General features: G+C 44.0%; 1 protein-coding gene across 1 annotated transcript; it reads left to right on the forward strand.

Moving 5' to 3' along the window:
* Window positions 1–2498: 2498 nt before the first annotated feature.
* On the forward strand, window positions 2499–17418 carry EDNRB (endothelin receptor type B). The gene is made up of 7 exons (XM_086611527.1): window positions 2499–2972; window positions 13086–13198; window positions 13367–13571; window positions 13916–14065; window positions 14960–15093; window positions 15679–15787; window positions 17287–17418. Exons 1-7 carry the CDS (start codon window positions 2499–2501, stop codon window positions 17416–17418), a joined length of 1317 nt encoding a protein of 438 aa, XP_086467653.1.
* Window positions 17419–17737: the final 319 nt, after the last annotated feature.

Genomic DNA, 17737 nt, shown 5'->3' on the forward strand with positions numbered 1-17737 from the left:
ATCTCTGAAAAAATAAGGTAGAAACAAAAAGGGCGGTAAACATAAATAGTTGTATTTCCTTGGCTTTCCCATCATTTCTGATGAACAGTCAATTTTTTTATTATTGATTGTTCATTATAACTGACAGTAACTGTGAAAAGAGCTGGTCCAATCAAACTGCCAGCAGCCAGAAACAGCTCAGATGCTTTGTCCCATAGATGCATTTTGTGTAATACTACAGAGTAATGTGCTTCAGGTATCAGCAGCTGCCCAGAGTTCTGCATATACTAATGTTATCACTAAAAATTTCTGAAACTATAGTGCTATTACTGAAACTTCTGAAACTGAAGTAGGCAGCAGCAATGGTGTTGCTACCAAGCAGTAGCAAATATATCTTGTTGAGTTGTGCTAACAAAACTGTTAGCGAATAAATATATCTCAACATAGTTGCAATCGATTTCTTGATGGTCAGGATCAGCAGAGAAGCCTTTGAGACTTAGCAAGAACCTCGTAAGTAAAAAGTGCTTCAAAATAAAAGTTAATCCTATGTTAACTGGAAAGATTTTCTAATAAAAATCAATACTGCGTTTAGCAAAACATTGTTCACTTAGGGATCACTGAATTGGAAATTGAGAAAATGCAGAAGCGAGAATTGAAAAGACTTGAACTCCCCAGGGCTCAGGACAGTCACATTTTGTCATTGGGAGAGAAATCAGCCCTGGTGCTGCAAAACGAATCCTGCTGCAAAACACAACCTGAAAAAGCCTGAATCTGAAAAGATCAGTCTTCCAGCTGGAGTGCCATCAACCTCTAGCTACCCTCCTACAGTTTAGAAATGACTGGTGCCTTTATTTCACAAATGCTGTAATATAAAATGGGGAAGAAAAATGAGTGTGCTAGCTAAATTGGGAAATGGATTGAGAATGATTAAATGGGAAAGATGCTTGATACAGCAGACTTTTAAAACAAGACAGAGATGTGAAAAAGAAACTAAACGAGGATGCGAAAAGGCTGTCTGCTACAGCAGTTTTCCCCTACGGGTATGCCAACAATATAGGTGAGTGGGTCACTTCTGTAACGAAGCTTTTACATATTCATGATTCTGCATATGATTTAGCTTCCAGCATGATTTTAAAACAAAGATCAGGGAGACGTACGTAGAGATGCTGGAAAACAGCTTTAAGTTCGACTCTTTTTGGTTAGACATGCAATTGTTTCCAATCTTCAGAGGCTGTTCTTAGTCTCCACAAAATCCCGTACGAGTCTCTCTCTGCTCCTTTCCTTACGCTTCACAGAAAGGTGCAACGACTGGAAGGAGCTCGCTGAGATCGGATGCGTGGTTAAGGCTGCCCAAAGCGGCACCCCCCAGATAACCCACCTCCATCACTGCAACTTCATACCAGTCAAAATACTATTCTGACCTAAGAACAGTAGACGAAGCACCCCGGTTTGTGAAGAGCTTTAAAACGTGGCGCTAGCAGCTTCTCCAGCACTTTTGCCAGTCTGGATGTGTAGGGATCCGTCTGCTGAAGGGAATAAAACCGAGGGGTGTCGGAGAGAACAGTCGGGCAAAGCCCTCTTCCTCGCCTCAGGCGCCTTCTAACAATGCCAAAACCCCTTGTAACAACCCATCTGATCCGAAAAATTGTTTCGAATCCCGCAAAATTACTTCTGTAGGGTGCACAGTCAACCTGGTTACAAGACGAGGCGGGCGGACTGCGAAAGGTGCAGGTCGCAGGGCAGATCGCCCGGTAGGTACCGAAGCACGGAGCACTCGGGCCGGGGGACGGGAGGGGGGATAACTCCTGACAGCGGCTGACGGGACGCACCGCAGGGGCGGCGGGGCTGGGCTGGGCTGGGCTGGGCTCGGCGGCGGCCCCGCGGGGCGGGTGGGGAGGAGGGCGCGGGTGGGGTCTGGCCGTGACTGATGGGCCAGATGCTGTTGAATGTTTTAGAAAAGGGGGGGGCCCTGCCCCGCTGGCGCGGCTTTAGCCACGGGATTTGGTGCGAGGCTGACGGCCGCCGGGTCCTGCCGCAAGCGCCCGTCCCTCCCGCCTCCGCGGCTCGGGGCGCCCCATCGCCGGCCAGCGGCGGCAGCCGGCCCCGGGAGGGGACAGCCAGCCGGGGCGCGGAGCGAGGCAACCGGCGGAGCGCGTTTCCCTCGCTCGGCAGGCAGAGCCCCGCAGGCGGCGGGCGGGGAGGATCGGCTCGGCTCCGCTCGGCGAGGTGAGGGGGAAAGGAGCGTGGGGCCGAGCAGGTCCAGCCGGCGGGGACTTCTGGCCCCAGCCGCCGCGCAGGTTTTCGCCCCGGCGCTGCTCTGCCGGCTGCACCGCCGGCATCGCTGCCCGTCCCCGTCTGGCGGCGGGGCAGGGCCCCGCTCCCTCCCCGGGCGGCGGAAGCGATGGCGGCGACCGGCGGGGCGCGGTGTCCCCGCGGCTGACGCCCTGTCCCCTCTCTCCGCGCAGGTCGGCGCTGACGGCTGCGGGCGCCCGGCGGCGGATCGGCCGTGCCGCAGCGCCATGCCCGCCGCCCGACGGTGGCGGCTGCCCGCCCTCCTCTTCCTCGTCCTGAGCTGCCGCGCCGCCGGCGCGGGCGACGGCTCCCTGCGCTCTCCGGGCCCGGGCGGGCAGAGCCCGCCGGCGGTCCCCGACGCCGTCCGCCCGACGGCCGGGCCCCCCGTGCTGCGGGGCGCCGAGCCCAACGCCTCTCGCCCGGCCGCGCTGCCCAAGGGCGGGGGGGCGGCCGGCGGGCGGCCGCGCTCGGGTTCGCCCCCCATGTGCACGGGGCAGACGGAGATCAAGGAGACTTTCAAGTACATCAACACGGTGGTGTCCTGCCTCGTCTTCGTCCTGGGCATCATCGGCAACTCCACGCTGCTGCGGATCATCTACAAGAACAAGTGTATGAGGAATGGCCCCAACATCCTCATCGCCAGCCTGGCCCTGGGCGACCTGCTCCACATCATCATCGACATCCCCATCAACGTCTACAAGGTGAGGAGGAGCCCGGGATGGGTCCGGGAGCGGGCGCAGGGCTGAGGCGGGCTCTCCCGGGGGCTCCCCAGCGGTCCCCGGCAGATACTCGGCACCGCCGCGGGTGCTGGGGGGGAAGCGCACCCCTTCCCGGCTGGGAAACACCCGGGGAGTTTGACCTCATGCTGGAAACCTGCCGGACGGTGGTATTACGGTCAGCTGTTGTCCCAAACGGCACCCCCTCTGTGTCCCAGTCTCAACCCATTCAGCGGTCGGGGCTGGGAATGCGGCAGAGGTGTGCGGCTGAAGTGTTCAGGCTCTGAAAGTCACCCGGGAACAAGTGCTGTTTCAGGGATGAAGGAATTAAATGTAGTAGATAAATACTCAATGGATCTAGTGGAAAGTGTCCCTGTCTATAGCAGGACAGTTGGAACTAGATGATCTTTAAGGTCTCTTCCAACACAAACCATTCTCTGATTCTATGATTTGTCACTTCCCTCCTTCCGCCCGAGGAATGGAGGGGAGGCACAGAAGACCCTCTCCTGCGGGGTGGGTACCACTCGCTCCCTCCTGCATAGCTGAGGCAGGCTTACTTAAAATACTTCACGTGGACCCGTACGGTCTCTGGTGGCATGGGGGCTTTTTTCAGGAGGAACCAAGCTCATTCAGCTGAGCGGTTTGCATTAGCTTTATACATCCAGTGGTTGTGAGGCAGGATGCCCTCCTGAGCTGTGAACTCTTTCGCCAGTGTTCCGACATGGGCCGCCGAGTGGGTGTGAGCCTCACCTGGTGCTCTCCCACCTTCTGTACTCGGCTCTTCGACGTGATCAGACTTGCCACGGAGGGAGTACAACCTCTGTCTCGTCTACCCAGCTTGCGCAGTCCATTTGCCGTTAGGAATTTGATGGCCAGTTGAATCCGGCCTCTAGTTACCATCAGCACTCTTGGGAGGGATGCTGGAAATAACGAGGCATCTTCTGCCTTGAAAGTTTACAGTCTGGATCCCTGAGCACCCATCGGTCACTTCATAAAGTGAACATGAAATCCTTCTTCTGTTCCTACTCCTGACTTCATATGCATGGTTTTAAATTCAAAGGTTTGTTACTTTCAGCTTTGGAAAACCACGTTGAAGGGATGGGTTTTGAATTTAGTCTGCCGTATCCATGGTGTTTATTCCCAGAAGCTGCTGAAACGAGAGAATGCTGTATCTTTATTCTTTTAAAGTATTATAAAGCAGGGAACTTAGGACTCATCATAACTGTTAAATTCATGAGCCAGATAATTTGGATTACATGGGAGTTCTTTGATTTGGAGTGTTGGTATTTTCCATACTATACATTTATCGTAGTTCTTGTGAGAGGCATGTACTCTTCTGAGTGAGACTGGGATTTGTGAAGCAAAATACTTAAACTGTTGTGAAAAAACTGTAATTTTGTAAAAAAATATTGAAAAAAGATTTGTCTGTTCTCAGAGAAATCAAAAGGATTAGATCAATAACAGCTGCTCAGTACAAGACTTTGCAATCTCAGTGACACTATTTCAAAATTAAATTAATGGTACCATGCAATAATATGCCACAGTCCTTATCTTGATTGAATGTCATCAAGTATATCATTATGAGTAGGCTGGAGTGGGAGGAATAAAAGGTCAGACTGCAAACAGATAAATACTATACCAGCTACAAGTCCAGGATTTTTATTGTGCTATGGATAATGCTGGGAGCTGAGCAATAGCTCTCGGGTGCTAAATCTCCCATGCTGCTACTCATCTTAATGAAGAACCCGTAATAAAATTCCCTTGCAATAGTGATGGAAATATTTACTGTTTTAAAACAGGACTTTTGAATGAATGTAAGTTAAAAAAAAATCTAACCCACAAACAAATCTTTGATATTGTGTTTATTTAATCAAAATGAAGAGTTTGAGTGTGTTTTGAATCAAAGATAACTTTTTATCAACTCTACCTCCCATTTAATCTACTCGCAGAGCGACTTTATGAGGGAGAATACAGTAATGTCATCAAAAGCTGGCTATAATCACCCAGCAGCATGGGAAAACCAAAGGCTAGCAAAAGCTTGGTTTGTAAATCAAGTATACTTAGCAGTTGTAACTTGCAATTTGAAGCAATTTTAAGCTGGATGAAACAGATCTTCAGAATTGCTACCAGATCCTCAGTTAGACAGCTGTGTGAAAAACTGTGAGAGAATTTCTCATGTTAACAAAATGCCAGCAGTTTCCTCAACAACACTTGCAGCAGAAAGTGTGAAAGTGTCTGTGAACGCTTTGCAGACAGACCCATAAGAGAGAACTCAGCATTGCATTCGGGGCTGCATTTTTTTAGCTATTAAAAATGATAAGTGCAAAAGATGTCCCCTGTGACTGTTTAAGTTAGGTGAATATGTAAGTAGCTGAAAAAATAATTGAGGGTATGTGAAGAAAAGCAGGTGATACCTAGATTGTGAGACAACTGCAGTCCAATGTGTAAGATGCTAATTAGTGCATTGCATTTGGTACATTTGAATATCGATCGATACACTCAGTAGAAAATAGTATTGGAATTTGTCACGCAGTCGAGAAACTGACTATGAAATGAGGGCATGAGAGGTGTTCAGCATGCAGAATCTGGAAGATGCTTTCAATATTCAAGGTTCTTGTAAACAATTTTAATTTCGTCGTACTCCCAGAACTGCAGAACGGGAAATAGAGGAAAGTCTGAGACAGTCCTTCTGCAGTATGTAACAGTGTGGCAGTGTAGATACTTGGAAAAATTGCTACTAATTGGATGTGAAGGTGGTCCTGTGTCTGATAAACTGCTTCACTACACAGACTAAGTAAGCATGTCTTTGTTAATTTGGGGCTGCAAAGAGCAGGTAGAGGTGTGAACGTGAGGAGCAGAAGGATAGAGTAGGAAATACTGTGTTTTGGTGGCCAGTGAGCTTTCTATGTCCTTCTTTGCACTTAATCATTGGAAGACAAGACAGTGGCAGCTTCTACGCCTGACAGTAGAGGCCTGCAGTTCTGGGAGGCTTATGCTCAGTTTCCCAAATCCCACATGTAAGACACCAAAACAACATTAGGATTGGAAATTCCAAGCTTACATTAGCTCTGCCTCTCATGCACATTAGCGTAATCAGATTAGAACGTAGACTTAAAAAAGTTGGAATCAAATAATATAACAACACACTTTCTCTTCTGATAAATAGAAAACATCTCTCTTGTTTTGTAATGTTTATTCTCTTATATTAAATCCAATTCATTATCATGTTCCAGTGGATTTCTAACAGGGGGAACAATCTGTCTTCCACGTGCTCTTGTGTGGCTTTCTGAACTCTGACCATTTGCAATGACAAAATGACTGAGGAAGAATATCTACCTGGAAATACTGTCACAGATTCCTTTATCTCAGAGCACAATGTAAGAGCGGAGAAAAAAATTTCCAGGGACAGAACGAAAAATAGTCTTCATCCAAGCCAATGATCAAAGGCCAAAGTCAGCTTTGTAGGCAATGATTTTTTTTCAGTCATGTATTTTAGAGACTACATAAAAAACATAGTTAACATTATATAGCGTTGTCAAGCACTAGAAAGATAAGAAAGACCAGATTAAGGACTGCATATCCCATGCAGTTGCAACCTGACCCCTTTGTTAATCCAGCTGTGTGCTGAAAAAGGCAGGCTTTCCATGGAAATGTCTTCGTGATGACCTTACTAACTTTTGTAATGCAAGTACCTGTAGGGCATGCATCATGATAAAGCCAATCTTTTTCTAACTTTGAAAAAAAGTCAAGGTGCTTGCCTTTAGAAAACATTGTTACTGTTCCATATTACAGCTCTTGGCCACTGGTCCTTCCGGTGTTAAAGATAACAACCATTTTATTGGGAGAAATGCGTTATTTCCTTTCTTTCAACATCTAAACCACTTACTTGAGGTCTTGCAAAGTTCATATCGGAATTTCGTACACAAAGTTTATTGATCTCTGACCGTATTAAATTAGAAGTTTAGTTTGCTTAGCAACCCTTTATGGTCAACAAGTGCAGCTTATAGGCACTTAAGAAAGATCTGAGATGTTCAGTGAAGGAACCTGACTCTACAGGCAACGGGGGGTAGCTTTGTTCTGTAGTTAGATGGGAACAATCTACTCTGAAGTCCAATATATGAGATAGTGGAAATGGCTGTGCGTTATTGAAAATACACATGCATAGCTTTCATGATGGATCTCCAAACTGAAATATATTAGATGATGTCAGTATAGATTTGTAAATTTAGAGTCCTTTTTTCATTATGTGTACGTGTGTTATGTGTACATTAACTTAAAAGATGCATGTGACAAATTTCAAAACAAGTTTTCATCTTCTTATGTGACTGCGAAATTGCAGAAATTTTTTACTTTGACGACATATTATGAGTTTTTGGTCATTTTCTAGATGCCTGTATGACATTGCTTGATCTTAATTAAGTATCTTTTTAAAAAACGAAGTTTCTAAGCAGAAGTTACTAAAAAAGACACAGGAAAAGAATCTAATTGGATGCCTCATATTAAGATTTACACTGTTTCTTGGATAGACCATTGAAACATTCTTAGCTTAACTAGGAAGTGGGAAATACGTTTCCTTGTCTAGAGGGAAGATCCCCACCCTGACATCATAATTCTTCTTAAATATGAGTAAGTTTTGTAATGTTGTCTGACTTATCCCTGACCATAAACTTAAATTCCTGGGCAAATTTCCTGTTTTGAAAAATGCTTGCTCCTATGAAATACTGAAAAATCCTTTATCTGCATGACCTCTCTGTCTTGAAAGTATCAGGTGAAAATCTGCCAGTCATTTCAGAGGTATATTGAAAAAACATTGCTCGTGAATTAGGTGTACAGTTGCATGTCTGATTTTCTGTGTAACTGCAACTCATAATTATGAAAATCGAGTCCTACTGTCCTGTGAACTAGAATTGCTGTGAATGCACAGTGAGGAGGAAGCACGGATTCCTGCCCTGTGTTTCCATGCGCGTTCATTGCCCGGGACGAGGACACTGATGTAAAGAAGTGCACTACTTCTTCACACCCAACTGCAGAAAGTCAACAGTAGTGAGTCGGAGCCGTGGCATCAGTCTTCTGGCTGGTGGCCACAGCAGCTGAGCCACTGAGAGCAGTGTATGGTGCTTGCATTGCTGGCATATTCCAGCAGCAGATTACGAACATATCGCTGTTCCTACACAACCAAGAGGAAGCAGGGCAGGAATTGCAATTCACAGGTGTGTCTCTGAGTCACAACATCTCTTGGGGCTACTTTCATGGCTGTGCAGCTTTCACATCAGTTTAGGCTCAGATCTGTGCCTGGTCCGAGAAGGTATTGGCTAGGAGTGAGGTACGATTTCACTTCACTCTGCAATGTGTTTCCTTTCGTTCTATTTAATTTAATTTCATTTCATGTTTGACACATTTCTGTGGCTTAGCAGTTAAAACTTTGCCCATGTGAAATAAGCGACTATAAAACATTTGGAAAAGGTCACTCGGAATACAGCCAGTGGTAGACTTCTCTTGGTGTTTTACTGCTGAAAATGCAACATTATTTTTGTCTTTGCCGCCACTTGGCAATATCTCATGGCTCAAAGTCATTTGTCATTTGTAAAATGGCACTTTTTGTACAGATATCCTATTATGAATCGTAAGAAAATAGTTTTACCCATATAAAATTGCATTAGACTACATCTATACTTTGCTAAGAATAATCATTGCTCTTGTTCACAAATATGATGTTCCTGAATACTTTTCAGTGGATTTTCACTGTGTTAAGGCAGTGTTTTGAGGTGATGGCAATACAGAAGACAAGCAGAAACATCAAGGAAGCATAGCTCAGGAATTAAAACATCCTACTTTTTTCTTTTTACCTTCTTAATGTTATCAAGCTTTTGCTGCAAAGCATATCCTTAACCACGTGCAATACCGTGATAGAGAAGCTTGTGACTCATGCATTAAAATGCTCAAATTTCACAATACATCGGCTGCAAGAGATAAAGGACGAGTTTTTCCAATCCGATGCAGACAGCTGTGTGTCCGTTCTGCCCCTGATTTAAGCTGGCTGAATGGAAGTAATATTTTGATGTTACGCTAAACCCCAGCTAATGCACCCTGTTTCTCAGTGGCCTGTGTTCACTCGTGTGCAGCCCCATTATAATCCAGCCGTATGGCTTCCAAACTGGAGCTGGCTCAAATCCAGTCAGCTTGGAGCACAGGTGTGACTGTCTGCACCTGAGAGATAAGCATTAGTTCAGGGAAATCTCCAAGGTGTGGCTGAGCAGTGTTGATTTTACGGAAGAGAGACAGGGAGTGTCTGCACATACACCAGCTAGTTGTAGCTAAAAGCCTTCAACAGGATCTGCCAACAGAAATTTGATCAAAGTTCTGAATTTTGATTCAGCGAAGATCAAAATACTTTTAATTTCTAAGTGCTTTTTTAATGAGACATCTGTGGTTTAATATATACACATGTACAATATACAATAGATACTATAAACAAGTATACAATGTACTTGCTACCCAGTCCTTGATTCCTATAGCAACTAGGTATGGTAGGCTGGAGATTCACTGTCTGATTGATGAAAATTAAATCAGTCCAGGTGTCACTTGATTCTGTAGAGTATACATTTAGAACACCTGTAATTATTCACATTGCAATTTTCACAGTAGTTTGTTATTATCAACCTCTTACAGCAATTCAAAAGAAGTCTCAGGGAGAGGCTTTACTGAAAATACTTTCATTACAAACGGAGTTATTTCCCACATCACATAAGTAAAAGATACTGTACGTTTATTGCAGCCTCATCCCTACTTCCTCTGCTTTATTATTTTCCATAAAATTCTCAAGAAACATAAATCCTTAGAATTTGTTTTTCTGCTTCGTTTCTGCAGAAGCATTGTACTTCTTTGTACTTAAGTAGATCATTTAAGAAATAGATCAAAGCCGAGGTCTGTTACAGTTTTCCTACTGCTCTGCTTTCAAAAATCCTATGTCAACACAGGACTAAAGCCGAATTCTGAAGGTATTCTGGTACCTGAAAATACTGGTGAGCACTTCATTGGTATTTCCAAAATCATGTGATCATGGAATGTACTTAACTTCCTTTGTGTTAAAATAAAATGATACTTAAATTATGTCAGGGCTTTTCAAAAACTGTTTTGGATTTTGTAACTGTTTATCCTTAGATGCACATATATGTGTGCTTAAGGACTTTGCTGAACCAAACCAATGTAAGAAGACAACTCTGTGGCTGTTTTCAATCATTTTTGTCCCCAGCAGAATCGATACAGTATGATCATAGAATCATAGAATCATAGAATTGTTAGGGCTGGAAGGGACCTTCAGAGGCCATCTAGTCCAACCCCCCTGCAAGGAACAGGGATATCTCCAACTAGATCAGGTTGCTCAGGGCCTCATCCAACCGGGCCTTGAACGTCTCCAGGGATGGAGCATCCACCACCTCTCTGGGCAACCTCTTCCAGTGTTCTACAACTCTCATGGTAAAAAATTTTTTCTTAATATCCAACCTGAATCTACCTCCCTCTATTTTAAAACCATTACCCCTTGTCCTATCACAACAGGCCCTCCTGAACAGCCTCTCCCCATCTTTCTTGTAGGCCCCCTTGAGGTACTGGAAGACCGCTATAAGGTCACCCCGGAGCCTCCTCTTCCCCAGGCTGAACAGCCCCAACTCTTTCAGCCTGTCCTCATAGGAAAGGTGCTCCAGCCCTCTTATCATCTTCGTGGCCCTCCTCTGGACCCTCTCCAACTGGTCCATGTCCTTCTTATGTTGGGGACTCCAGAACTGGACGCAATACTCCAAGTGAGGTCTCACGAGGGCAGAGTAGAGGGGGAGAATCACCTCCCTCGACCTGCTGGCCACACTCCTCTTGATGCAGCCCAGGACGCGGTTGGCCTTCTGGGCCGCAAGAGCACATTGCCGGCTCATATCGAGCTTCTCGTCCACCAGTACTCCCAAGTCCTTCTCCTCAGGGCTGCTCTCGATCCATTCTCTGCCCAGTCTGTATTTGTGCCTGGGATTGCCATGACCCAGATGTAGGACCTTGCACTTGGCCTGGTTAAACTTCATGAGGTTGATATGGGCCCACCTCTCCAGCCTGTCGAGGTCCCTCTGGATGGCATCCCTCCCTTCCAGCGTGTCGACGGCACCACACAGCTTGGTGTCATCGGCGAACTTGCTGAGGGTGCACTCCATGCCACTGTCCACGTCACCGACAAAGATGTTGAAGAGGGCCGGGCCCAACACGGACCCCTGAGGGACGCCACTCGTGACCGGTCTTCACTTGGACATCGAGCCGTTGACCACTACTCTCTGAGTGCGGCCATTGAGCCAATTCCTTATCCACCGAGTGGTCCATCCATCAAACCCATGCCTCTCTAGTTTAGAGAGAAGAATGTCGTGCGGGACAGTGTCAAAAGCTTTGCACAAGTCCAGGTAGATGACATCCGTTGGTCGACCCTTGTCCACCGATGCTGTCACCCCATCGTAAAAGGCCACCAAGTTGGTCAGGCACGATCTGCCTTTGGTGAAGCCATGTTGGCTGTCACCCACCACCTCCTTGCTCTCCATGTGCCTTAGCATGGTTCCCAGGAGAATCTGCTCCATGACCTTGCCAGGCACAGAGGTGAGGCTGACCGGCCTGTAGTTGCCCGGGTCCTCCTTGTTCCCCTTTTTAAAAATGGGGGTTATGTTCCCTCTCTTCCAGTCATCGGGGCCCTCACCAGACCGCCACGACTTCTCAAATACAATGGCCAGTGGCTTGGCAACTTCATCTGCCAGTTCCTTCAGGATGATGATCTATTACTTCTTTTCTTACATCCCTGTTAAATGAGTTGCCTGAGGAAACCTGAGCCAAGGGAAAGATTTTGCAATCTCTTTTGGGTAGTTATTGTTCTTCTTTCCTCTCCTTTTACGTTTTGTTGCCCTCTATCTGAAGCAGATCCAAAAGGGCCTCATTTGAAGAAAGCTATGAAAAACAGAGATGGGCCTAGATAATGTAACTAATTACAGAAACTCAGAAAGTTTACTTTTGTATATAACAATTGCGACTATTTCTTGGCATAACGTCTCTTCTGAAGAGTCTTGTTTTTTATGAGGAACTGGAAGATTTGGCTGCTGCTGTGGTGTATTTGAGCCGTCAGAGCAGCACTCGTAACAGTGCAAAGATGAAATGTTTCTAAACTACAGCTACAGACAAACAGTTCATAGCATCAGCTGTGAGGAAGGTGCTTTCTGCGTCCAGTCTTGTACCCTAAATCAGCTGAAATGTGCTTCTGGGAATGTGACAGAAGATTTCCTTTAAAGTGTATGACCCTAAGTGCAATTGAACCAACCTAAAATCCATTGTGCTGTTTTCTTTATTCTGTAGTACATACAAGTATGCCGAATATTCAGATAGTCTTTTTGGTATTCTAACACAGAATCATTGGAAAACTGGTCAATAAAGATCTTCAGTGTGAGATTTATCTGATCTGTCTTTACCTGCTGCAAAGCATTTAGTTCAAACTAGCTGTTTAGGCTCCCTGAGTGTCCAGGGGGTCCCTTCTTTCGTTATCAGATGGTCAGCTAAAAACTATGAGATACGTTGATCTTGAGTGTTGCCTGACTTCACAGCTGATGAAGCCTAGACACCAAGCTTCAAATAAAACCCACCTCAGATGTGCACTTATTAGCTTTGTCCCTGTTCTGATCAGCCTCAAGTAGTTGTCTGTATTTCTAGTAAATGGAGAGTTACGTGAAACATCTAAGAAAAGCAATGAACACTCGAGACAGATAAAGCCAATACAGGAGAGAAATCCTCACCTGCTCAGTCATTCCTCACCAAAAACACTGGGGTGGTGAAGTTAGAAACAAAATGAGTGGAGTTTGTAGAGCTTGAGAAGTCAGGACTATCCTTGTGCAGCCAGGGAGTGACTGGGATGCTACTGCCTAGGTTTTAGGACACACACCTTGGAGGCTCCTTGTGAAAAGGTTCTTCTTGACTGAGTTTTGGATGGTAGAAAAGAAAAACAGTTGAGAGAGGAGTCTGTGTTGCATCTGTGGGAATTATTTTTTTAAAATGACTAATTTCTAACTGTTTGGTTTTTTTTTTTTTTCACAGTTGCTTGCAGAGGACTGGCCTTTTGGTGTCGAAATGTGCAAATTAGTACCCTTCATTCAAAAGGCATCAGTGGGCATCACAGTGTTGAGTTTGTGCGCCCTCAGTATAGATAGGTGAGACTCATTTTTTCATCAAACTCTGTAATTCCTTTTAAATATGGACATTGGCTCAAATTCACTTTTCCACTCAGCTGATATAATACAAATAAGCTGAGTTTAAGCCAGTTAGACCTGACGGATTTTCATATATTTTTAATTTGCAAATGTGTGCTGTTTGTTCAGGTACCGAGCAGTTGCTTCTTGGAGTCGCATTAAAGGAATTGGAGTGCCAAAGTGGACTGCTGTTGAAATTGTACTGATCTGGGTTATATCAGTGATATTGGCTGTTCCAGAAGCTATTGCTTTTGACATGTTTACAATGGAGTACAGAGGAAAGAATCTTAGAATCTGCCTGCTTCACCCCATGCAGAAAACATCCTTTATGATGGTAAGACACTGACATTTATAAAATCACGGCTCTCCGGAAGAGTTCCTTGGATCTTCTCAGTGTTGTGTGGATTCCAGTGTGCACAAGTGTATGTGAAATGTAGGTGGATATAATGTTTAAATAAAATGCTGACAAATTTCTGAAGTTGATCAGTTAAGGGCATTCGGAAACTTTTATCTTTCTGAGGGCTTTGGACTTGTTACTATCTTGCCCCGCTTTCTCATTGGTAATGTACATCTTGTAGAGATGCTTTTCAGGACAAACCGATCAATTATTTATAGCATAGTTCCTAAAATGCTTAACATTCAACTCCTAACAATATTTTGCTTTTGTTTTCTTTCTAGTTTTACAAGCAAGCTAAAGACTGGTGGCTGTTTAGCTTTTACTTCTGTTTGCCACTGGCTATCACAGCGTTTTTCTATACTCTCATGACCTGTGAGATGTTACGAAAGAAAAGTGGGATGCAGATTGCTTTAAATGACCACTTAAAACAGGTAAAAATTTATGCCTGATGACTCTGCTGACTGTAGAGACCATAATACCTTTACTGACTTTACTGCCACATCATTATTCTGTTCTTGTATAACAACTTTAAGATTACTACTAAGGAGAAGTTTCTTAAGAGTGATGCTGCTGAACTCATATAGGTATATAGATATAGATATCAGATCCCTCAGAAACCTAAGATTTTCGCTACTTTTTTTTCTTGTTTGGTTTTAATCCTTCAGGTTTTACAGTTTTTCTTTCTTCTGTACAAGAATGAGAGATGGATATTTTGTAATGAAAATTTAGGTCATGCTGTAATGTAGAAGCTGGTGCCGTAAATTTATTCATTATTTTGAATCAATTTCGTGCTGAACTATAGTGAGGTGAGCAGTATATGTTAACAGAACAAAACACATTCCAAAATAAGTTCCAAGTTAGTAGTGCACCAGAGACAAACATTGTACGTCACTGAAATTAAACTACATTTGTACTACAAAGTATATTTGTATCCTTTCCGCTTACCTCAATAAAGCATTTAAAATAAGACCTGAGATCAAAGCACAAGAAAATACAATTTTAAACAAGCTGGTATTTGAAAGCGATTGGGGACATGGGATATGTTCTTCATTTTAATTTGAATTACTGGTTTTATGTCTTTGATTTTTTCATTTTGTTACTCATACTTTTTAAAATTAGAGATACAGAGAATCAGTGCAAGACGCCTAAAACAACAGAAAAGATTAAGTACATATTCTAAGAAAAGAAGGTATTCTGATGTTCTCTTAACTCCTGTTTTGATAGGGGTTTTGTTCTGTTTTTTAAACATTTGGATGCTAGAAGGCAACAACAATCACAAGACAGACACGAACTATAACACTGTTCTGTCCAATTTTCTTTTTCAGAGACGTGAGGTGGCCAAAACTGTGTTCTGTCTGGTACTTGTTTTTGCCTTGTGTTGGCTCCCACTTCACTTAAGCAGAATATTGAAGCTCACTATTTATGATCAGAAGGATCCCAACAGATGTGAACTTTTAAGGTGAGACCATAAAAATAAAATGCCTGTGCGCTGCTGACGTTCTCTGTAAGTGTATTTGGATTTCCTAATTGACTATCTTACTCTGTGTGTCTGAAGTTCTCCTTGCTTCTTCATCCAGGACACTCTGATTTCACTGAGTAGCAGAGTCAGGAAACTAGGAGGAATCCCATGAACACAGGGCCTCTGTCCTGTTCACCTGTATTCTCCTGATCCCTTTTGGGACTGTCCTGCTGTCTTGTGGCATTATGTGGGTGGAGGGGGAATTTCTGACCCCATTTTCCCTTTCAACAGAACAGCTAGGATTGAATCTGTGAGGAAAACCTCATGAATATTTCCTCCCATATGTTAAGGTGGTTGGATCTTCTGAAATTACTTTCACGAGAGCGATGTACTGATTCAAACTTTATTATTGAGCACAATTGTTACCTCCATAAGTTAATCCTGTTGATGTAAGCCCCTTTACTACTATATTTATTAGCTAGTCTTGGTTGAGTGAACCTGAGTCCAATTTATATATTTGTAAACCTCTACTAAACCTTTTCAGAGAAAATGAGAAGTGTCTCACTTACTTTATTTTCCACACAGCTTTTTTCTTGTAATGGACTACATTGGTATTAACATGGCTTCACTGAATTCCTGCATCAATCCTATAGCTCTGTATTTGGTGAGCAAAAGATTCCAAAACTGCTTTAAGGTAAGAGACTGTTGGAAGCTGCCCCTCTGCTTAAAAGATGATGTCAGCAGTCAAATTCATCCCGTAACATGCACAAAGTGCTTCAAATAGTCATTAACTGGGTTGTGGTAGGTGTTCTCTCCCTCTCCTGCAGAAGCTACACAGAAAGGACTTAAGGATTCAGGAGGACAAAAGGGGAAAGCAAAAGAGAGGAGCGTACAATAAGCCCTTTTGGCACCGTGCTAATCAGTGCTGTGTCACCTCCTGACTGGTGTTGGCACCCAGCCACTTCGAGAGCACTGACAAAACAGACCGTGCTGCGGAGTTTCACGTAGCCGTATCCTCTGCAACCCGATGGGGAGGGCGCTGACCTCAGGTCCCCCCATCCTGACCCAGCACTTGAGTCAGTAGGCAGTTATGTAAGGCAGAGGGTCCAAGTCTCTACTCCTGCCTTTCCAACGCCAACATTTTATGAGAAAGACCCATTTGTAGTTTTGCCTTAGTTTGAGTGAATAGTCCTGGTTACTAATTCTCCATGTAGGATTTGAGGCTCTGGATTGCGTATGGATTGCAGCCCATCAGTCCTTCAGCCTTCATGTCTGCTTGGAAAATGTCCAGATTTGGACTTTCTTGTGGCCCCTTGCTGTCTTCAGACACTGTATCAGGGTTCTTACATTGCCTACCACAAATTCTTAGATTTTTCCATTGTTGCCAAGCATTTAAATGTTGGCCGCTCCTAGGCTTGTTGCCTGGCTGCGTAAATTCCTTACTGGTATATCTTTCCATCAGAAGCCAGTCAGCTCTACGTGTAGTAATGTTGGGGTATTTCCCTCATAATTCCAATGGCAAAGGTTGCAGAGGCTTTAGTGTTGGTCTCATCTTCCCTGTCTACACTGGCGGCTCCCTGAAAGAGCCACTGGAGCTGAGAGCACATAAGAGACTGTAGCATTCTGACTGTGGAAACAAGTGGGTGTGCAGGATCCCAGACGGACTTCCAGCACCCAAAGGCCAGTCAGTAGCATAAGCAAAAGGTCTGCAGTACATGTAGTAAATATTTGAACTGGATGAGGTTTTCATCATTTTCCTACTTGGTTCTCTTCCCCCCCCCAAAAAAAAATCAACTCAATAGCAGCATCTTGCTTAGAAAGTATAGATTACTGTGCATACATTTCTTCCAGGTAAGATTATCAGAGAAAGGACAACAAGGAGTCTAATTTTATTTTCAGATGCTTTTAGAATTGCAGACCAGACTTGAAGCAGTTTGTGGCCGTAATTATGTATTGCTCAATATAACTCTTCTTGCCCTCCAGCACTGAGGTTGGCAATGGGGCAACCCAGTAGTTAGTGCTCATTTGCTCAGAGTTTAACCTTGTTTCGTTGCTTATGCTGTACTCCCAAAATGACAGCTTGCACACTGGCCATTTCCTACTGTACCACTGAAGAAGGGCAGCATTTCAGTGCATTTTGCCACATGTGCAAACCAAAATGATGTAAAATGTTTATTCTTTTTATTTTAACAGTCATGCTTGTGTTGCTGGTGCCAATCCAAAGATCTATTGTCCCTGGAGGAAAGGCAGTCCTGTTTAAAATTCAAAGCTAATGATCACGGATATGATAATTTCCGCTCTAGTAACAAGTACAGCTCTTCGTAAAACAAGTATAAAAGGTATATCCTCTTACATTAATGCTGGTGCCTTTTTAAGTAAAAGTGGCAATTACTTCTAACGAGATGGTAACGTTTAAAAAATCTAGTTTTGTGTTTCCACAAAAAAGGTTATTAAAAAAAAATAATTGCCCCAAAACTGTGTCATGTTCAAAATCATGGACGTTTATAAAATCATCGTTTATGGAACATGAAGAAAAGCATAGAGAGAACAAGTTGTTGTTAGCACTTGAATACTTCTGAATCAGCACTTCCAAATGATCCCCACTTCCTGTACATTAAACGATCATTTGTATTCACTATAACAG

Source organism: Tauraco erythrolophus, chromosome 1 (genome assembly GCF_009769465.1).
Source record: "Tauraco erythrolophus isolate bTauEry1 chromosome 1, bTauEry1.pri, whole genome shotgun sequence".
Taxonomy (NCBI): domain Eukaryota; kingdom Metazoa; phylum Chordata; class Aves; order Musophagiformes; family Musophagidae; genus Tauraco; species Tauraco erythrolophus.

Excerpts from the sequence above, each read along its gene's own strand:
- EDNRB (XM_086611527.1), top strand. The coding sequence starts at position 2,499 with ATGCCCGCCGCCCGACGGTGGCGGCTGCCCGCCCTCCTCTTCCTCGTC. Across the intron at positions 13,199-13,366 it reads TGCGCCCTCAGTATAGATAG|GTACCGAGCAGTTGCTTCTT; the intron begins GTGAGACTCATT and ends CTGTTTGTTCAG. Across the intron at positions 15,094-15,678 it reads AACAGATGTGAACTTTTAAG|CTTTTTTCTTGTAATGGACT; the intron begins GTGAGACCATAA and ends TTTTCCACACAG.